At 41.0% G+C, this 14,270-nt stretch overlaps 3 protein-coding genes across 3 annotated transcripts; 1 reads left to right on the top strand and 2 right to left on the bottom strand.

Moving 5' to 3' along the window:
- Positions 1-317: 317 nt before the first annotated feature.
- On the bottom strand, positions 318-2,488 carry mgst3b (microsomal glutathione S-transferase 3b). The gene is made up of 4 exons (XM_080042943.1): positions 2,263-2,488; positions 2,016-2,138; positions 1,653-1,725; positions 318-968 (listed from the first exon to the last, which is right to left on the bottom strand). The coding sequence occupies exons 1-4, from the start codon at positions 2,389-2,391 to the stop codon at positions 868-870; spliced, it is 426 nt and encodes a 141-aa protein (XP_079899069.1). The 5' UTR covers positions 2,392-2,488; the 3' UTR covers positions 318-867.
- Positions 2,489-3,164: 676 nt separating this feature from the next.
- On the top strand, positions 3,165-6,409 carry rsrp1 (arginine/serine-rich protein 1). The gene is made up of 5 exons (XM_080041988.1): positions 3,165-3,378; positions 3,826-4,314; positions 4,453-4,631; positions 5,894-5,968; positions 6,077-6,409. Exons 2-5 carry the CDS (start codon positions 3,843-3,845, stop codon positions 6,233-6,235), a joined length of 885 nt encoding a protein of 294 aa, XP_079898114.1. The 5' UTR covers positions 3,165-3,378; positions 3,826-3,842; the 3' UTR covers positions 6,236-6,409.
- A 2,509-nt stretch (positions 6,410-8,918) lies between these two features.
- syf2 (SYF2 pre-mRNA-splicing factor) lies at positions 8,919-13,660 on the bottom strand. The gene is made up of 7 exons (XM_080043101.1): positions 13,604-13,660; positions 13,171-13,269; positions 12,902-13,027; positions 12,443-12,560; positions 11,204-11,294; positions 10,524-10,622; positions 8,919-9,355 (listed from the first exon to the last, which is right to left on the bottom strand). The coding sequence occupies exons 1-7, from the start codon at positions 13,619-13,621 to the stop codon at positions 9,190-9,192; spliced, it is 717 nt and encodes a 238-aa protein (XP_079899227.1). The 5' UTR covers positions 13,622-13,660; the 3' UTR covers positions 8,919-9,189.
- Positions 13,661-14,270: the final 610 nt, after the last annotated feature.

Raw genomic sequence — 14,270 nt, 5'->3', positions numbered from 1 at the left:
TTTCCACCCCAAACATTCCGCGAACATGAAGCTACCTGTGAATTATACATGTTGGTGGCTAATATACTAATAAATATGCATGCAACCAATTTTACAAAGACACCAAACTATATAAAGGAGACTTCGTAGTTTATTTTCACATTCTCTAAAGAAAAAGCAACAATTGCCGCCCACAAGTGGTATTTACGGGACAATGCTTTGGTAATCCGAGTTTAGCAGTAGTTCCTGAAGGAAGCACCATGGATCGCCATGTCGTAGAGCCAAAGAGTGCAACACATCAAGGTAAACTTCAAATTGAAACGTCAATAGCATATGATTCAAAAAGCGGTTTATTGAATCAAAGGGAGAAAAGTTTACAGTTTGGTCATTTCAGAGGAAACATGCTAGAAATAATAAAAAAATAACATTGTCTTACATCTATTATTTTTGATAGATGAGAACTTCCTAAAGATATTTTGTTGTATGCACATTCGAAGATTTGAGTCTGAAATATCATGCGAGTCACATGGGGCCTCCTGCTGACCCCTTCATTAGTCACACACTGTAATCCTTGCAACTATATACCTATATACAGAGAGCTATAGAGAACATATAATATCATAATATAACATGAAGCTTCAACTTCAGACAGCATTTATTTTATTGTCAACGATTACATGGAGTAGACATTCAAAGTGTTCATCAAAATATTGGAATATAAAATATATCAAGTATCAAGTTAGTGGTCCATAACAATCTCTTTAGCATTCTAATATGACTTAGCCTTTAAAGAATAGGAAGCTACTTCACAGTTGATTCATTTGAAAATGCCATGCATGTCAATATAAATGGGTTAACTCTTCAGCCAAATTAGCCAGTACAATCATTTTAGAAGACTCCAAGCAATTGCAAGGCTACAGATATGGACAGAAAGATGACGCCAAAGTATCCAATGTAGCCATAGGCACCTTGCATCCTCTTTGCTGGATCTGGAATAAAACAGAAAATAGAAAACTTTTCACACAAGCATAGGTATATGATTCATAAAAAAAGAGCACCAGATTGGTTCACAGGGGACTTCAGGAAAATTCTGAACACCAAATATTTTGCGACTGCAACAAATAACTGCACATTACTGAACAAGAATCACTTAACTTAGAAACTATTTTCTTTTACTATCTTTTGGCTCATATCTTATCTTCTGTAAATGATTACCCAAAACTAGGTGAGGAGCAAGAAGAAAAATACTTAGGCAATTGCAGAACCTTCACCTCTGTGACACCTGGAATGCAGCCTTTTACTAGAATGTTATGAGTATTATTTTGTAGAAATTTGAATTATTAATAACTTGTTGTGAGTTAAATCTCTTCTGAGACAACCAAGATCTAAAATAGACCAGTAATTACTGGCAGGGCAGTGGTAAAGTGGATTAATTATGTCAGTGATCATTACAAACCAAATCAATAACCAGTAGCCTACAAATGATTATTAACATTTCATTTTGTAAGGGCCTTGTACTTTTATAACTTGTGTACTATCATTGGTGGCCTATATCTTTTAAATGATCATGTCAGTCTAGAAATGATTTGAATGTATATGCCGCATAATAAGAGTGGAGCTTTTGCCCTCGATTAAGTCCTTCCACGTAATATTGAGAAGTATGTCAGTCTTACCTCCTGTGGAGTAGCCCCAGGCATAGGAAAGCCTGCTGGTCACCCAAATAGCCCCCAGCACAGATGCAGATAACTGAAATGGTGAACAATGAAAAGGGGAATTAGAAAACAGCTGAGAAATACAGCTTGATGTAAAAATGCTTAATCACTGTGACACAGTCTTCTTTGAGTTTGACTCTGTTATCAGTGTTGGATTTATGCCAAAGATCAGGAGGACTGCTGCCCATCCCACACGACTAACAACAGTTTTTGAATACCTTAATCTCCACTATAAAGCCAAGGCAAACGGACAATAGGCTAGACAACACACACAATACTAATTCATAGCCTGGGTTTGATTAAGTGTGTGACAATGATACATACCGGGTAAACAAGAGCTGCAATGGTCTGGAAAACAAGCCACTGGGGGTACACCTCCAGGGTGTTCTGGTGGGCTCTCTGGATACAGTTGAACACCTGCTCCTTGTCACTGTACATAGTGGGATACTGCAAACAGTGCAAAGTAAAGCCAAGACAGACAAAAAGCATAAATTAGTCAGAGAAACAACTTAAAACTCTCCCCAAATCGAACATAGATCCGGTACCAAGTCAAGATTCAAATTTGAGCTACCTTAACGTCGTACTTCTTCCTTGCAGACCCAACCTTGACTGCTAAATAGCCCAGCATAACCCAGCTGTACAGGTAGGTGAATATCACATATCCAAAGTCGGACGGTAACACAGTCAGGATGTCTGCCATGTCTGCTAACTTCAAAACGTAGTGGACAGGCACGACGGACTCAACGCATGGACCTAATAAAAGTGAGACACAATGGTCAACGCAACAAACTAGTAGAGAAAACAGAGTGGAGGTTACGTAAAAGCTCGCGAGATCACGTGCTCAACCGCCGAGATTATATTTTAAAGGGCAATGGACATCCATCCATGGACATATTACTATGTCATATTATAGAAGATGCCACCAAAATACTGGTGCAAAACAAAGTACAGTCGACATGACATGAATTCCCCCCGCATAATAAAACAATAACCATTTGGTCAGTATAGGCTACAAATGTGCATTAGGCTAAATGAATTGCTTGTGGTGGCGCATTCTTAAAATAATACTATTTTACGAATTTAACTTATAGATGTATACCTATGCTACAGTGCCTGTGTAACTGTAAAGTCCGAGCTGTAATATCTTTCATGTTTTTATGTCGGGTGAAACCAACCAGGGTGAAACCCGAGTGGGTCTCAAACATGGACCTATTTTAGGTCCAGAACATCGACTTCCAAACATGAATGCATAGTCTCAGTTTTGGAGGGGAATCGTTTGAAGGGGGAGATTTAAGCATAGACATAAAAAAGAGTTGTTTAAGTGGTTTAACTGTGTGGTGACAAAAACAACTGGTATTTCGTCCAACTATCTTGGAATGGAAAAGCAACAATTTTAGGCTTGTTGAAAAAGAACAGGGCGTTCAGGACAACACGTGACTGGAACTCTTCAGAAGCTACGTAAAGCACGTTGCTCCCCCACCATCCCCGTCCATTTGAGTAACGACCACGCAACGTTCAACCTCGAGGAAGAAACAGCAGTGTCGCTCTCCTAAATATTTGACCTCAAAGCCACTTATTTGAGTTCAGTTCGTAAATTATATTGTCGCCTACTCTCTCGACATAGTAACTTTTGTATCGACTTTATCAGAAGAAAGGATTGAAGCTACACCGAGCTACAGTTGACCTGGTAAGAAACACAATGTCCGCTAGCATGTCTTTGTTTAACCAGTCTCGACGATATAGTTGTGTGAAAAGAGATGCTCCTGTAAATAAGAAGGCATTGTTCTTGTATTTTGATTGTCAAATCATGTTTTAATATGAAGCGAAATAATTTGTTGTGAAGACGTGTTTTTGGAGTGAAAATAGACGCTAGCTTGAGCCGGTCGAGCTATCTTTGGTTTACGTCACAGTGGAAATTTCCAGTACTCTCCGGTACTCTCCAGTCAGCAATTGCAGTTATGCAACGTCGCTTTTTGCTCGCTAGGGGCAGCACTGAAAAACAAACAACTGTTTTGTAACAGCAGCTTCAGTCTTGATTTATTGTGAACTGAAATGTAAGGCTACAAGGACCCAGTCCGTCAACTGATAAATGTAAAATGTTATTTTTCTAAAATACTTTTGTTGCTCTTTTCAGGTATTAAAAAAAAAGCCATGGCAAAGAGAAAGGAGTGCCATTCTGAAATGGCCCACGCTCGTCAGAGTGATGGCATCAATGTAATCTTCGACCAGAGCAGCCCTTCCTCCTCTCCCAGTTCCCGCTCCAGGGGCCGCGTCAGCCACAGGGGACGTAACAGGTCGTCATCATCCTCTTCGTCAGGCAGCCGGTCCGCCTCTAACCCCAGGTCACGCTCTCACCCTCGCTGCCACAGACGCTCCTCCCGCTGTCGCTGTGACAACCATAACCGAAACAGAAGCCGCCACTACCGCAAGTCCTACAACCGCTCACCCTCAGCAGACAGGAAATCGCACCGCAGGTCCCGCTCCAGGTCTACCGGTCGTTTGCATAGGAATAGGAGGGTTACAAAACCAGTTGTAAGCCGGTCTTCCCGATCCCCAGCAAAAATCGACAGGATCCGCTCAAGGTCGAGGTCTTCGGGAAGCTCTGTCAGTTTGAGCTCGAATGGTAAGTAGACTGCATAAAACAAGGCATTTATTTTAGTATTTGTATTTGTATTCATCACATAGAGAGGCAGAAGTTGACCAAAGAAAGTTAAACTGTGTGCAATGTAGTAAATGTTCTCAACTTGTTTGTGTTCTCCAGATAAAAGGGAACTCCTTGAAGTTGCAAAGGCCAATGCTCAGCAGATCCTTGGTGTGGAGACGCTGGAACTTCCCGAGAGTGTGACACCAATCCTGTCGGAGCAGTCGGTGGAGTCCAAATGGGTGTCACCAGAGCTAAGTCAATGGGTGAGACAAGACCCTGAAAGGACATCTTCACAGGTGGGTTTCTTAGTTTGAATGCTGGCTTCACACTGAACACAGTACACACTGAAGATACGGCTGGTCAGATTCTAATCATAGTCATAGAAGTATTCTTTTCTTTCTTGAACTAGAGTTAAATACATGGCCAAGGGTTTCAAACTGTGCTCAACAGTGCACTGACCATTCATTTAGTTTGACCACAATGGTATTACAATTGTATATCTTATGTATAGAATTATACATGGTAGAATTATTGCGGTTTTTATAATAGTTAATCCTAGCTGTCGCATTATCATTAGCAACACAATTTTATCAAAGTTGCAACACACAAACCGCAAAATCAAGCACGTTTGTTTACTGAGGTCTATGCTGTTGAATTTCCTGTGTTTTGTGTTGACCATTGGACCCCTGAGGGACCACACATACTCTCCTGTATTTATTCCTGTCTTCATAGATTACATGACACTGGTCTCATGGTGATCTCTTCTCTCATCGGCGCCTGGGATTAAAAGGCTCATGTGGCTTGGGTGACGAAAATATTTGTTTGCGTGAAAAGGTTAACCGATAACTCTTGTCACAATGTTTAGTTTGTCAATTAAACAAATGCACATGTAGACTACTTCACATTTATACCTAATGCACACAGTCCACTCCAATGCTAATCAAATACACAGACGATGCACACATAGTTCATGTATTGTATCACACTGACTCCACTTCATATTGATAGGGGAAGAAATTTGACAATACAAATGTATTTATGCTTGCAGTTGAAATGGGTCGTTGTTATTTAGCAGAATCCTTCACTTGCTGATGGAGCGCAGCCGTGTGGACTGCGTTAAAGTGACTATTCCTGTCAAGAGAGCTAAAAACAGATGAAGAACTCCTCTCCGTATGCGCCAAAGATAAGTTGGTACACGAGCAGTGTGCTGAGGGGCTGGTAAACCTGTGTCACCATCATTCTGCCACTGTAGACAGAGAAGAACCTTTTTTTTCCTTTGTTTGCAATTGTTTTTCATTTAATTTCGGGGGCTGCCCACAAAGTTTTCATTTAATGGTCGAGCCTAACCTTTGACAGCAGTGTCGGGGGGGAGAAAATGTGCATGAGCTACAGTTTGTTGACTCTAAAAATTATCTTTGCAATAGAAGTGCTTTACCATAACTAATAATGGAATTTATTATCCATCTACATGAACTTCACAAACTGTCAAAGCTCACTTCACCATATGTTTTTACAAACACCCCTTGATAGGTCTGTTTTTCTTGTTTTCTTGAAACAGAGCAATGAGGAGGATTCTGATGACATGTCCAGTCCAAAGATGTCCCCAAAAAGGAAAATCACCTTCAGCATTAATGTAAGTTACTTAAATTTCTGCTCATATTTTCCTAAACTGTTGATGCTTCAGAATTAGCCTGAATATAGATTAATGTGTTCTAACATCTTTTGCTTTTTGTCCTCTCAGAATGCTTTGGTCAAACCAACAGTGGCAGCTCCATCGTGTGCTAAGGTAACTCCAAGAGTGGACATCTATCAAAGCAGGAAGCCATATGGCCACTGGGTTCCAGTCAAATCAGGCCATACCTCCAAATCACGCAAACACACACAAGCCATGTCACGCTAGTATGGCAGAAAACATGGACCATTGTAAATAATGTAAATATCTTGTACATTCGGTGATTTCATGGACAACATTTTCTTTCAGATGTTAGAGTTAAGTGGGAGGAAGTGGAGAATTCGTACAGGTGGGATTATTTTTTCCCTTGTTGATTCAATAAAGATATTTATTTGATCAAGAGTGATTGTCTGCTTGTTTTTGTAACTAGTAATGGTATGCTCAGATATGGGGGAAAACTAATAAACAAGGCCTCCTATTGCCAGTCGTCTCTTTAAAGAGCAAAAATATGGAAAATGGATGCATGTGGATTGCAATTTCTATGATGACCACATGGTGTCAGTATTACCATAGATTTGCACTAACTTACTTTAGGCCCTGCTAAGATTTTTTTATTGTCAGATTTTGGAAGACAAACCCTGTTTCAAATCACATACTTTCTTTTTACTACACTACATACTAAAGTACAGAAGAGTTTTAGCGTCACAGGAGAGTAAAAAAAAATCAGATAAGGAAGATAAAGACAAATACTCCAAAATGCTATTGGGAGTTAGTGGGGCATTTATGTATTTTCAGCATACTACAATTGACGTTAATGTAGGGACATCTTAAATCTTTTTCTGGCCTACTAAATGGTAAATGGACTCTACTTATATAGCGCTTTTCCCTGGTTTTTCACAGACTCTAAGCGCTTTACATTGTTTTGTACACATTCACCCAATCACACTCGCATTCATACACCGATAGCAGCAGCTACCACGCAGGGTGCAAACTAACTATCGGGAGCAATTTGGGGTTCAATGTCTTGCCCAAGGACACTTCGACATGTGGCGGGTAGGCAGGGGGTCGAACCTCTGACCCTGCACTCCAGAGGTGACCTCCCTGCCCACTTCGCCACTGCCGCCCCAGTAGGGAAGTATGGGAATTGGAACGCAGGGTGAGTTTTATGCAGTTACTTAGTTCCAGACCTAATTGACCACCAACAATGAAACCAAGGTATCGCATACTGTTGTTTTACAGAAACCAATGTTACTTTAAACAATTCCTGTCCCTGATCTCTTATTACATTGAATATAAGTTGAACATTATTTGGCTCTAGGGTCATACATACCGGTGCATACTAGGACTCTTTAACGGAACAGTCATTGTTCATGTAATTAGTATAACCTGTGCTTTTTCCACTTACAAGTCAATATGACTGCTGGGAATAACACCTGTAATGGTGTCTCAATCAGTCACACCCACTCTCAAAACTCAGGTTTTCTGATGTGAATCAAACGATCACCGACCATCAATAACCATCAGCTCTCTGCCTCCGCAACATTAACATGTTCCTGCTCGTTCATCTTGATATATCCTGCTGTAGTGGCTTCTGTGCCACTTACCCTAAAGCATGTGTGTTAAGCGTGACAGCTTCTTGGCACAAGTTTAAAAAAATACTGATTTATTAGCGGAGGGTAATTTATCTATTGGGGCGAGATGAATATCTATCGAGTCAGAAATACATATATTTCTTAAGATGAAATTTAGATACATGTCACAATCTGTTGTAACAGAAAGCTTTGACTGCCAGACTGCGTGTCTCCTGCTGTAAACGTACCTGCAACTCTGATTAATAACTTTGGTAAGAAATAAGACATGGAGGTACAAACCACAGTGAGTTTTAGGATTGAAGCAGAAAAAATAAATAAAATCAGGGTGCTGTTAACTTGCGATGCACATGACCAAAGCAGAATCGCTGACTTCTGACAAGACAGGTTTGTCGTCTATAACAATTGGTGACACTTAAAGGCTTTTGTCTATGGGAAAACTCACCTGTTGACACTCACTGGGTTTAAATCATCCTCGTTTTGCTTTGTACGGGAATTTAAACTGGCAATTGGCCTCAAAAGAATCAAAGGTGTCAGATTATTTGTGAGACACAACTGTGGATTTATGCAGTCTGCAGTTCCCAGCCAAGGCCCTCGAGCTAATCAGATTATAAAATATACCTGAAAACTTGATCCACTCCCTAACATCTTCCAGAGCAGTTATATACCAGAGAATTCATCTGAAGAACTACCGCAATTCATCAGAGAAACAACAACTTGAGGGTATCCTATTGATGCATACTGTGATCAACTACTCTGATTTAAATAAAACGGAATATAACATCTTTATTACGTTTGATTTAATTCAATGTTTGCCTACTCACACTAATGGCTGTGCCCTGTAGAGGGTGCAATGCCCCCATATTCAGACTGGAGTGGAGAAATGGGAGTTTCGCATAGGAACTCGCTTTCATGTCTTCCCCAGTCACAAGGCTTTCCTGCTCACGCCGCAGCTTGTGGCAAGATGGTTAAAATGCAATGTGGATGATAATGACTAGATTGAATTGCTCAATTGTTGCTCCTTATCTTTATGTGCACCTAACACGCTCCTTTGGCTGGCATCTTCTGCTAAACATGCCCTAAGGTTTGATGGCAGCTGATGGTAGCTCAGTCTCACGCTACAAATGTCTCTCCGTCATGAGACCCCACACACACACACACACACACACACACACACACACACACACACACACACACACACACACACACACACACACACACACACACACACACACACACACACACACACACACACACACACACACACACAGTTAATCCACGGAAAAAAACAACAAGCGTGCAAGATATCTGGATTATTTTGAAGTGGTTTATTTTAAAATCAAAGATAAGAATAAGAGTTTTGTTTAACTTCTAATACTGTACAAAAGGAACACCACACATCACAAATATTACAGATAACTGAATCATCTTGCAGTTCAAAATAACCCCAGCATAACATTCTAATCCAACAGTCCCATTTAGCATTTTAATACATGTATTATAAGTATGCAGCAAGTACTGAGAAGAAAAATATGCATCCATGACTCCTGTAAAATGAAAATGCTGAAGCGATGACCGTAGAGACAGGACCCATTATACAGCTGTGCCTCTCTCCAGGTTTTGTTTGATCTCGGCTGTGTATTTGCCGTAGAAACGCTCTGCCTTCTTGTTGAACTTGGCGTTCCTCTCGTTAATGTAGTCGATGTCTGCGTCGTCGTTGTACGCCCTGCGTCGGCTGTACTTGGCCCGCTTCTCGATCCTGACAAACGCAAATAAAAGCGGCTTAGAGAGGATTTTGTAAACCAGTATGGCCCCTATCCATGGCATATCCCATAACAATAATTGGCTACAGGGGTGTGCATTTAAATTTGGCAAGGAGAGTGGCAATGGAAAAACCAAAACACACACATAACATACTCATAGGAAAATACTGTCAATTTGTGAGCTCCCAGTCCCGATTCGCTGTGTCTTCAAAGCATTGTTGTGCGTCATACCCTGGCAACCGAATCCTTGTCTAATGCCCCACAGTCGCATCTCTAACACAGGCCTTAGACTGTCTCAAATAAAGAACCGTTCAGGGGGAGGCCGGGGCAATCAAAGGTGAAAGTGAGTTCTTGAGCAAAGACTTTAAACTGTTCTGTTTGAGGCAGCAGTCAGTTTAATGTGAGGAACACAAAAAAATACAGTTTGATCCCTGTTTGTTCCACTTTATAGGGGCCTTTCATCTTGTATATTCTGTTTAAGGTGGTCCACTTGGGTATGTTGCTGCCCCACTGTTACGACCAAAGCAAAACCCAATGATAATGAACTGACTCCCATCAACTGCGTGCATCAGGATTTCCACTCCGGGGCTGATTTTTTCCCCCACATCAGATAGACCCTGGCTCACGCAAACCACAGACCCTCTTCAAAATTGGCAAAGAGGTCACAAACTCACTGGTTCCTCACATACTTTATCACCACTGAGATAGTCTCATATTCTCAGATCTATATGGACACTATGTCTTTGGTGTGCCAATGCTGGGGGGGAGGGCTGTCTTTTTGAGATGCATGAAAAAAAAACTTTTGGGGTTGCGTGAGCAAATCATGATTAGCGTGGCTGAGCCTTAACAGTGCTGAGGTCAACCATTCTTTTCTTAAATAAATTTGTGGTGGGATGAAATTATATTCAGGGACATTTCACATGAGACCAAAGACCTTCCTTAAGCATAGTTTATAGCATTATTTTGTCAAAGTTTTCCATCATTAGAGTTTAGCTTGTTAGCCTGGTTGTGTGTTTCTCATTATGTGTAACTGGCAGCAGCCACAGGGAGCAGAAATGAAAGAACAGTCAGTTAGTAGGATGGTTTATCTTGTGTTTAGCTAGATTAAATGAGTGGATAGATGAGAGAAGCTATGGTATCTCCCTTCCACTGAGTGTGACTTACTGTTTCTCAACATCATCCACCATGCGGTCAATGCCCTCTTTTGTGGGGATGTGGGTTCCGTGAATCAGGCTATTGGACGTCGGGTGAAAGTCCTCACCACTGTGGAGCATCAGCAAATGAATTAGAAATGCATATCCACAGATAATCCCCATTTTGACATAGTAAGTGATTTTTCTATTCCGTCATTGTAATAATAGTCATCCTGCAGGGCAAATTTTACCGGTGCTTCCTTCACGGTTCTGGATGCGTCAGCCTTTAAGGGGGAAAAACCTGCAGGCACCGAACTCTTCTTTGCTTTTAGTATGCACGCCTAGCACCTTAAAATCTTGAATTATTTCAGTCGTTTTTCTGTCAACAGTATCCCGGGGGCAAATGAGGGGCCACATGCTGTATGTTAACGTATAGAAAAAGCTTTGTGCACATGTGATGGGCAAATTCTACAACGCTTATGGCAAGGAAATTGTTTGAATTCATTTTGCTTGACTAGAGACTGCACGGTTATGGTCTTAATAGCCGAGACCACCTCATGTATCATTTATTGGGCTCTGGTAATGGGAATGCACAAAAACCTTTTATTGCCAGAGGAAACTTCTTCCGCCTGTGTAGTGTTGTCTATCTGGATAAAATATTAAAAAGATTACTGCTACAGTAAAGCAGGACAGGGCCTCGGCGTAACTCACCATTCTTCTCTCTGCTTCTCATAGCTCTCCATGTCAGGTTTGATTTGCTTAGTGAGCCTCTGGTACTGTCGCTGTTGGGCCTCGGCGTAACCTGAAGTCCATTGTGTAAGATTGAGAGAGAAAAAATTTGACGGAGTTATAATTACCGGAACAAACAGCAAGCAGGCACGGGGGCTCAGCTAGACAACCTGTGGCTGGTTAGGGAGGGAAGACCAGGCCACTCTCCTCCTCCCTTACTTGAAGCCCCTCTGGTGATCATTTTCTCTCCAGAGGTTTTAATTCAGAGGAGGTTTTGATTCAACAGATGGCAGCCATACTAAGAACACACAGCAAGTCTTCCTTTTTATTCTTTCCTAGTTGATTCAATTGGCTGCAGTTAGACATGATTAATATCCCTATGGGTCCTTACATGCAGTCAACATTGCTCTATACGCTGCTGCTGTGCTGGATTCAGGCAGCAACATTTCACTGTGTGTGATAAATGGCCACATGCCATGGCACAGCAGAGCAGAATAGACCAGGAAAACGATGTAACTCTAGTTTCCTTAACTGCATCAAATTAGTATTGAATTCATTGTATACATGGACTGAGGTTCTATGGCTCGACAGAGGGATTTGCCCGTTCCTACAAAAAAGCGGTTTGATCAAGTCGCTAAAGCAAAGGACCAGCAAATCAGTAAGCGACAACCATTTTAGTAGTCAAAATGAGGGACAAACTTGATCATGTTAAGTAAAATATGCTGTATGGGTCCTGTTCGGTTAACAAAGCAAAGCGAGAAGCAACACGTGTAAAAATAGGACGTATCCGCCGATGTTGTTGTGCTTAAAGCTAGCGCTAGCATTAGCCACGAGAGCAGCGACGTCGGCCGACGCACACGCACGTTTACAGTGACGTCATGACGTCGCTCTGGTCGGTGTGAAACCAACAGGTTCATAACTGGTATAAGCCTGTAACCAGTTTTGAACTGGGCCTAGCACCAGCCAAGAGCTGGCTCTTGGTTCCTGTTGGTGTGAAAGGGCTATGAGACATGAAAATAACCCGCAAAATCCAGTTGGATTAACATTTAAAAGGGTGAGTTAACGGTATATTAAATGCCACAAACACTGCGTAACAGGATTTTACAACTCTGGAGAGAAAAAAACAACAACTGACCAACTCAAGCAATTAGTCACTAATAAAATGTAACCAAGCATAACACTGCAAACAATTCACGTCCGTCATTAATGTGTCTCACCAACCTGCAAATCCTGTGTCTGGGTTCTTCTTCTTCTTCTTCCTCTCGAACCGCTCTGCATCATCAGCAGTGATATCAAGTAGTTTCACTCTGTGGTAGTTCTCCCCTTTGGCAGCACATTCCTGATTTAAAATAAATAAATAAAACCATAGCAGATTAAATGTATCTGACATTGATTCAAATGTCAGCACACTCTTCGCAAGTACACCTCACATATACTTAGCAATAATTGAATGGTACTTCAGCTACATCACAAGTATGTCAGCATGGGGAGAGAAACGTTGATACATACTATTAGATACTTTGAATCTAAAAAACAACAACTAGATGTTGGCACTGCAACTTCAAGTTGCTATAAATTGACGATCTGGTCAGCCACATTTTGTCATTACACTCGATATGCAGAGTGCTATAGGGTCTACTCTATGCACATTACTACTACAATAATTTAAGATTTTAGTACCTTTTTCTTTTCATCTTCAGCAAGCTCCCACTCCAGTCTGGCTTTCTTTGCCTCCCAGTTCGCGGGGAGTTTCAGCCTCTTGTCTTCCTCCACAACCTCCTGGTGATTGAGCTTACGTGCTTCATTCTGCAGTGAAAAAACAAACAGACACACGACAACATGTTTTCACAGCTGTGTGTCAGTCTAGCTTGCTACCACCACACAGCCAAATAGCTAACCGGCTTAAGCTAAATGTGCTTAAACCAGGTAAAGGCAAACAACAAACTCACCCGTTTGAAATGTAGCTCTCGAAACTTTCGTAGTCTCTCTTCTCTCTTCTGGGACGGGAGCATTTCAGTCTGTTCCTCCTCTGCGGCTGGAGCAGACTCCTGAAAACAGCACGATAGTAATACCATGTGAAATGAGAGCGTGTATGGGTCAAGTGTAAGATATAACAGACACGGTCCCCAGCAAGCGACACATATCTGATATTAGTAGACAGCAAATGAAAAGGGAAAAGATGCCCCGTAGACAAGCTAAAGTGAATTAGCACGCGCTGACAACAGTTAGCTTTAGCACAACAACACGAGACTGTGGAGAAGAAAGACAGAATCAGCCGGCAAAATGGAAACTCATTCTAACAACAGTTATAATACAGGACTATATTAGACACAAAATCAAATAAACTCGGCAATTTCACGATAAAATTGAGAAAATACTAACTTCACTCGTAGACGCCATTGTTATGCTAACGTTAAACGGAGGAAGAAGACCGGAAACTCGACGTCTTAACCGGAAATTACGACGTAGATACCCGTAAACTGAGTTAGATTAATTTTTTAGTCAGCAAATATTGAATTAAAGTTTTAAAAAGTAGGCTATCTTCTGTGGGAGGGAACCATCTCTTCCGTGGAACGTTACTGAATACAATAATCACAAAATGAATGAAACCTTTCCCCAACAAGATCACAATATAGTTTTCCTGTAGGCTAATTGTGTGTGTAGCCTATGTGTGTTTATATTCATTTGTTTTGATATCATAAATACAATATCATGTGTATTGTCAGTGAAAAGTTTAACACTTCTAATCAAGACACGTTTTATTTTTCCTAATAAAGACAAAGAAATTCAGATGAGCTTCTGGACATTATTTCATATACCATGTGTGTAGAATAGCGGAAATAGAAGCAAGGCTACATAAAAAGGGCATAAAGACAAGCTACACATGTAAACTATATCACTACAAGCTACACATGCAAACTATAAGACTACAATTTGAACTACGTGTCTAACATAATAATTTTTACATTTAGGCCTACTAAAAAACACAAGGCAGCTATTATAAAAGGACCAAAGAGGTCAAGGGGCGTGTCTATATGAATTGGTGGAT

This window comes from Ammodytes marinus (assembly GCF_949987685.1).
Source record: "Ammodytes marinus genome assembly, chromosome: 15".
NCBI lineage: Eukaryota > Metazoa > Chordata > Actinopteri > Uranoscopiformes > Ammodytidae > Ammodytes > Ammodytes marinus.
Note: the sequence above shows the minus strand (reverse complement) of the source record. Positions and strands in the feature narration are given on the sequence as shown.

Coding starts and splice junctions, on each gene's coding strand:
- rsrp1 (XM_080041988.1), top strand. CDS start 3,843: ATGGCAAAGAGAAAGGAGTGCCATTCTGAAATGGCCCACGCTCGTCAG. Junction 4,315..4,452: donor TGTCAGTTTGAGCTCGAATG/GTAAGTAGACTG, acceptor TGTGTTCTCCAG/ATAAAAGGGAACTCCTTGAA. Junction 4,632..5,893: donor CTGAAAGGACATCTTCACAG/GTGGGTTTCTTA, acceptor TTCTTGAAACAG/AGCAATGAGGAGGATTCTGA.
- syf2 (XM_080043101.1), bottom strand. Junction 12,561..12,901: donor CTGAAGATGAAAAGAAAAAG/GTACTAAAATCT, acceptor ATTTTAAATCAG/GAATGTGCTGCCAAAGGGGA. Junction 11,295..12,442: donor CCCAGACACAGGATTTGCAG/GTTGGTGAGACA, acceptor AATGGACTTCAG/GTTACGCCGAGGCCCAACAG.
- mgst3b (XM_080042943.1), bottom strand. CDS start 2,391: ATGGCAGACATCCTGACTGTGTTACCGTCCGACTTTGGATATGTGATA. Junction 2,139..2,262: donor GGAAGAAGTACGACGTTAAG/GTAGCTCAAATT, acceptor CACTGTTTGCAG/TATCCCACTATGTACAGTGA. Junction 1,726..2,015: donor TTGCAGCTCTTGTTTACCCG/GTATGTATCATT, acceptor TCACCATTTCAG/TTATCTGCATCTGTGCTGGG.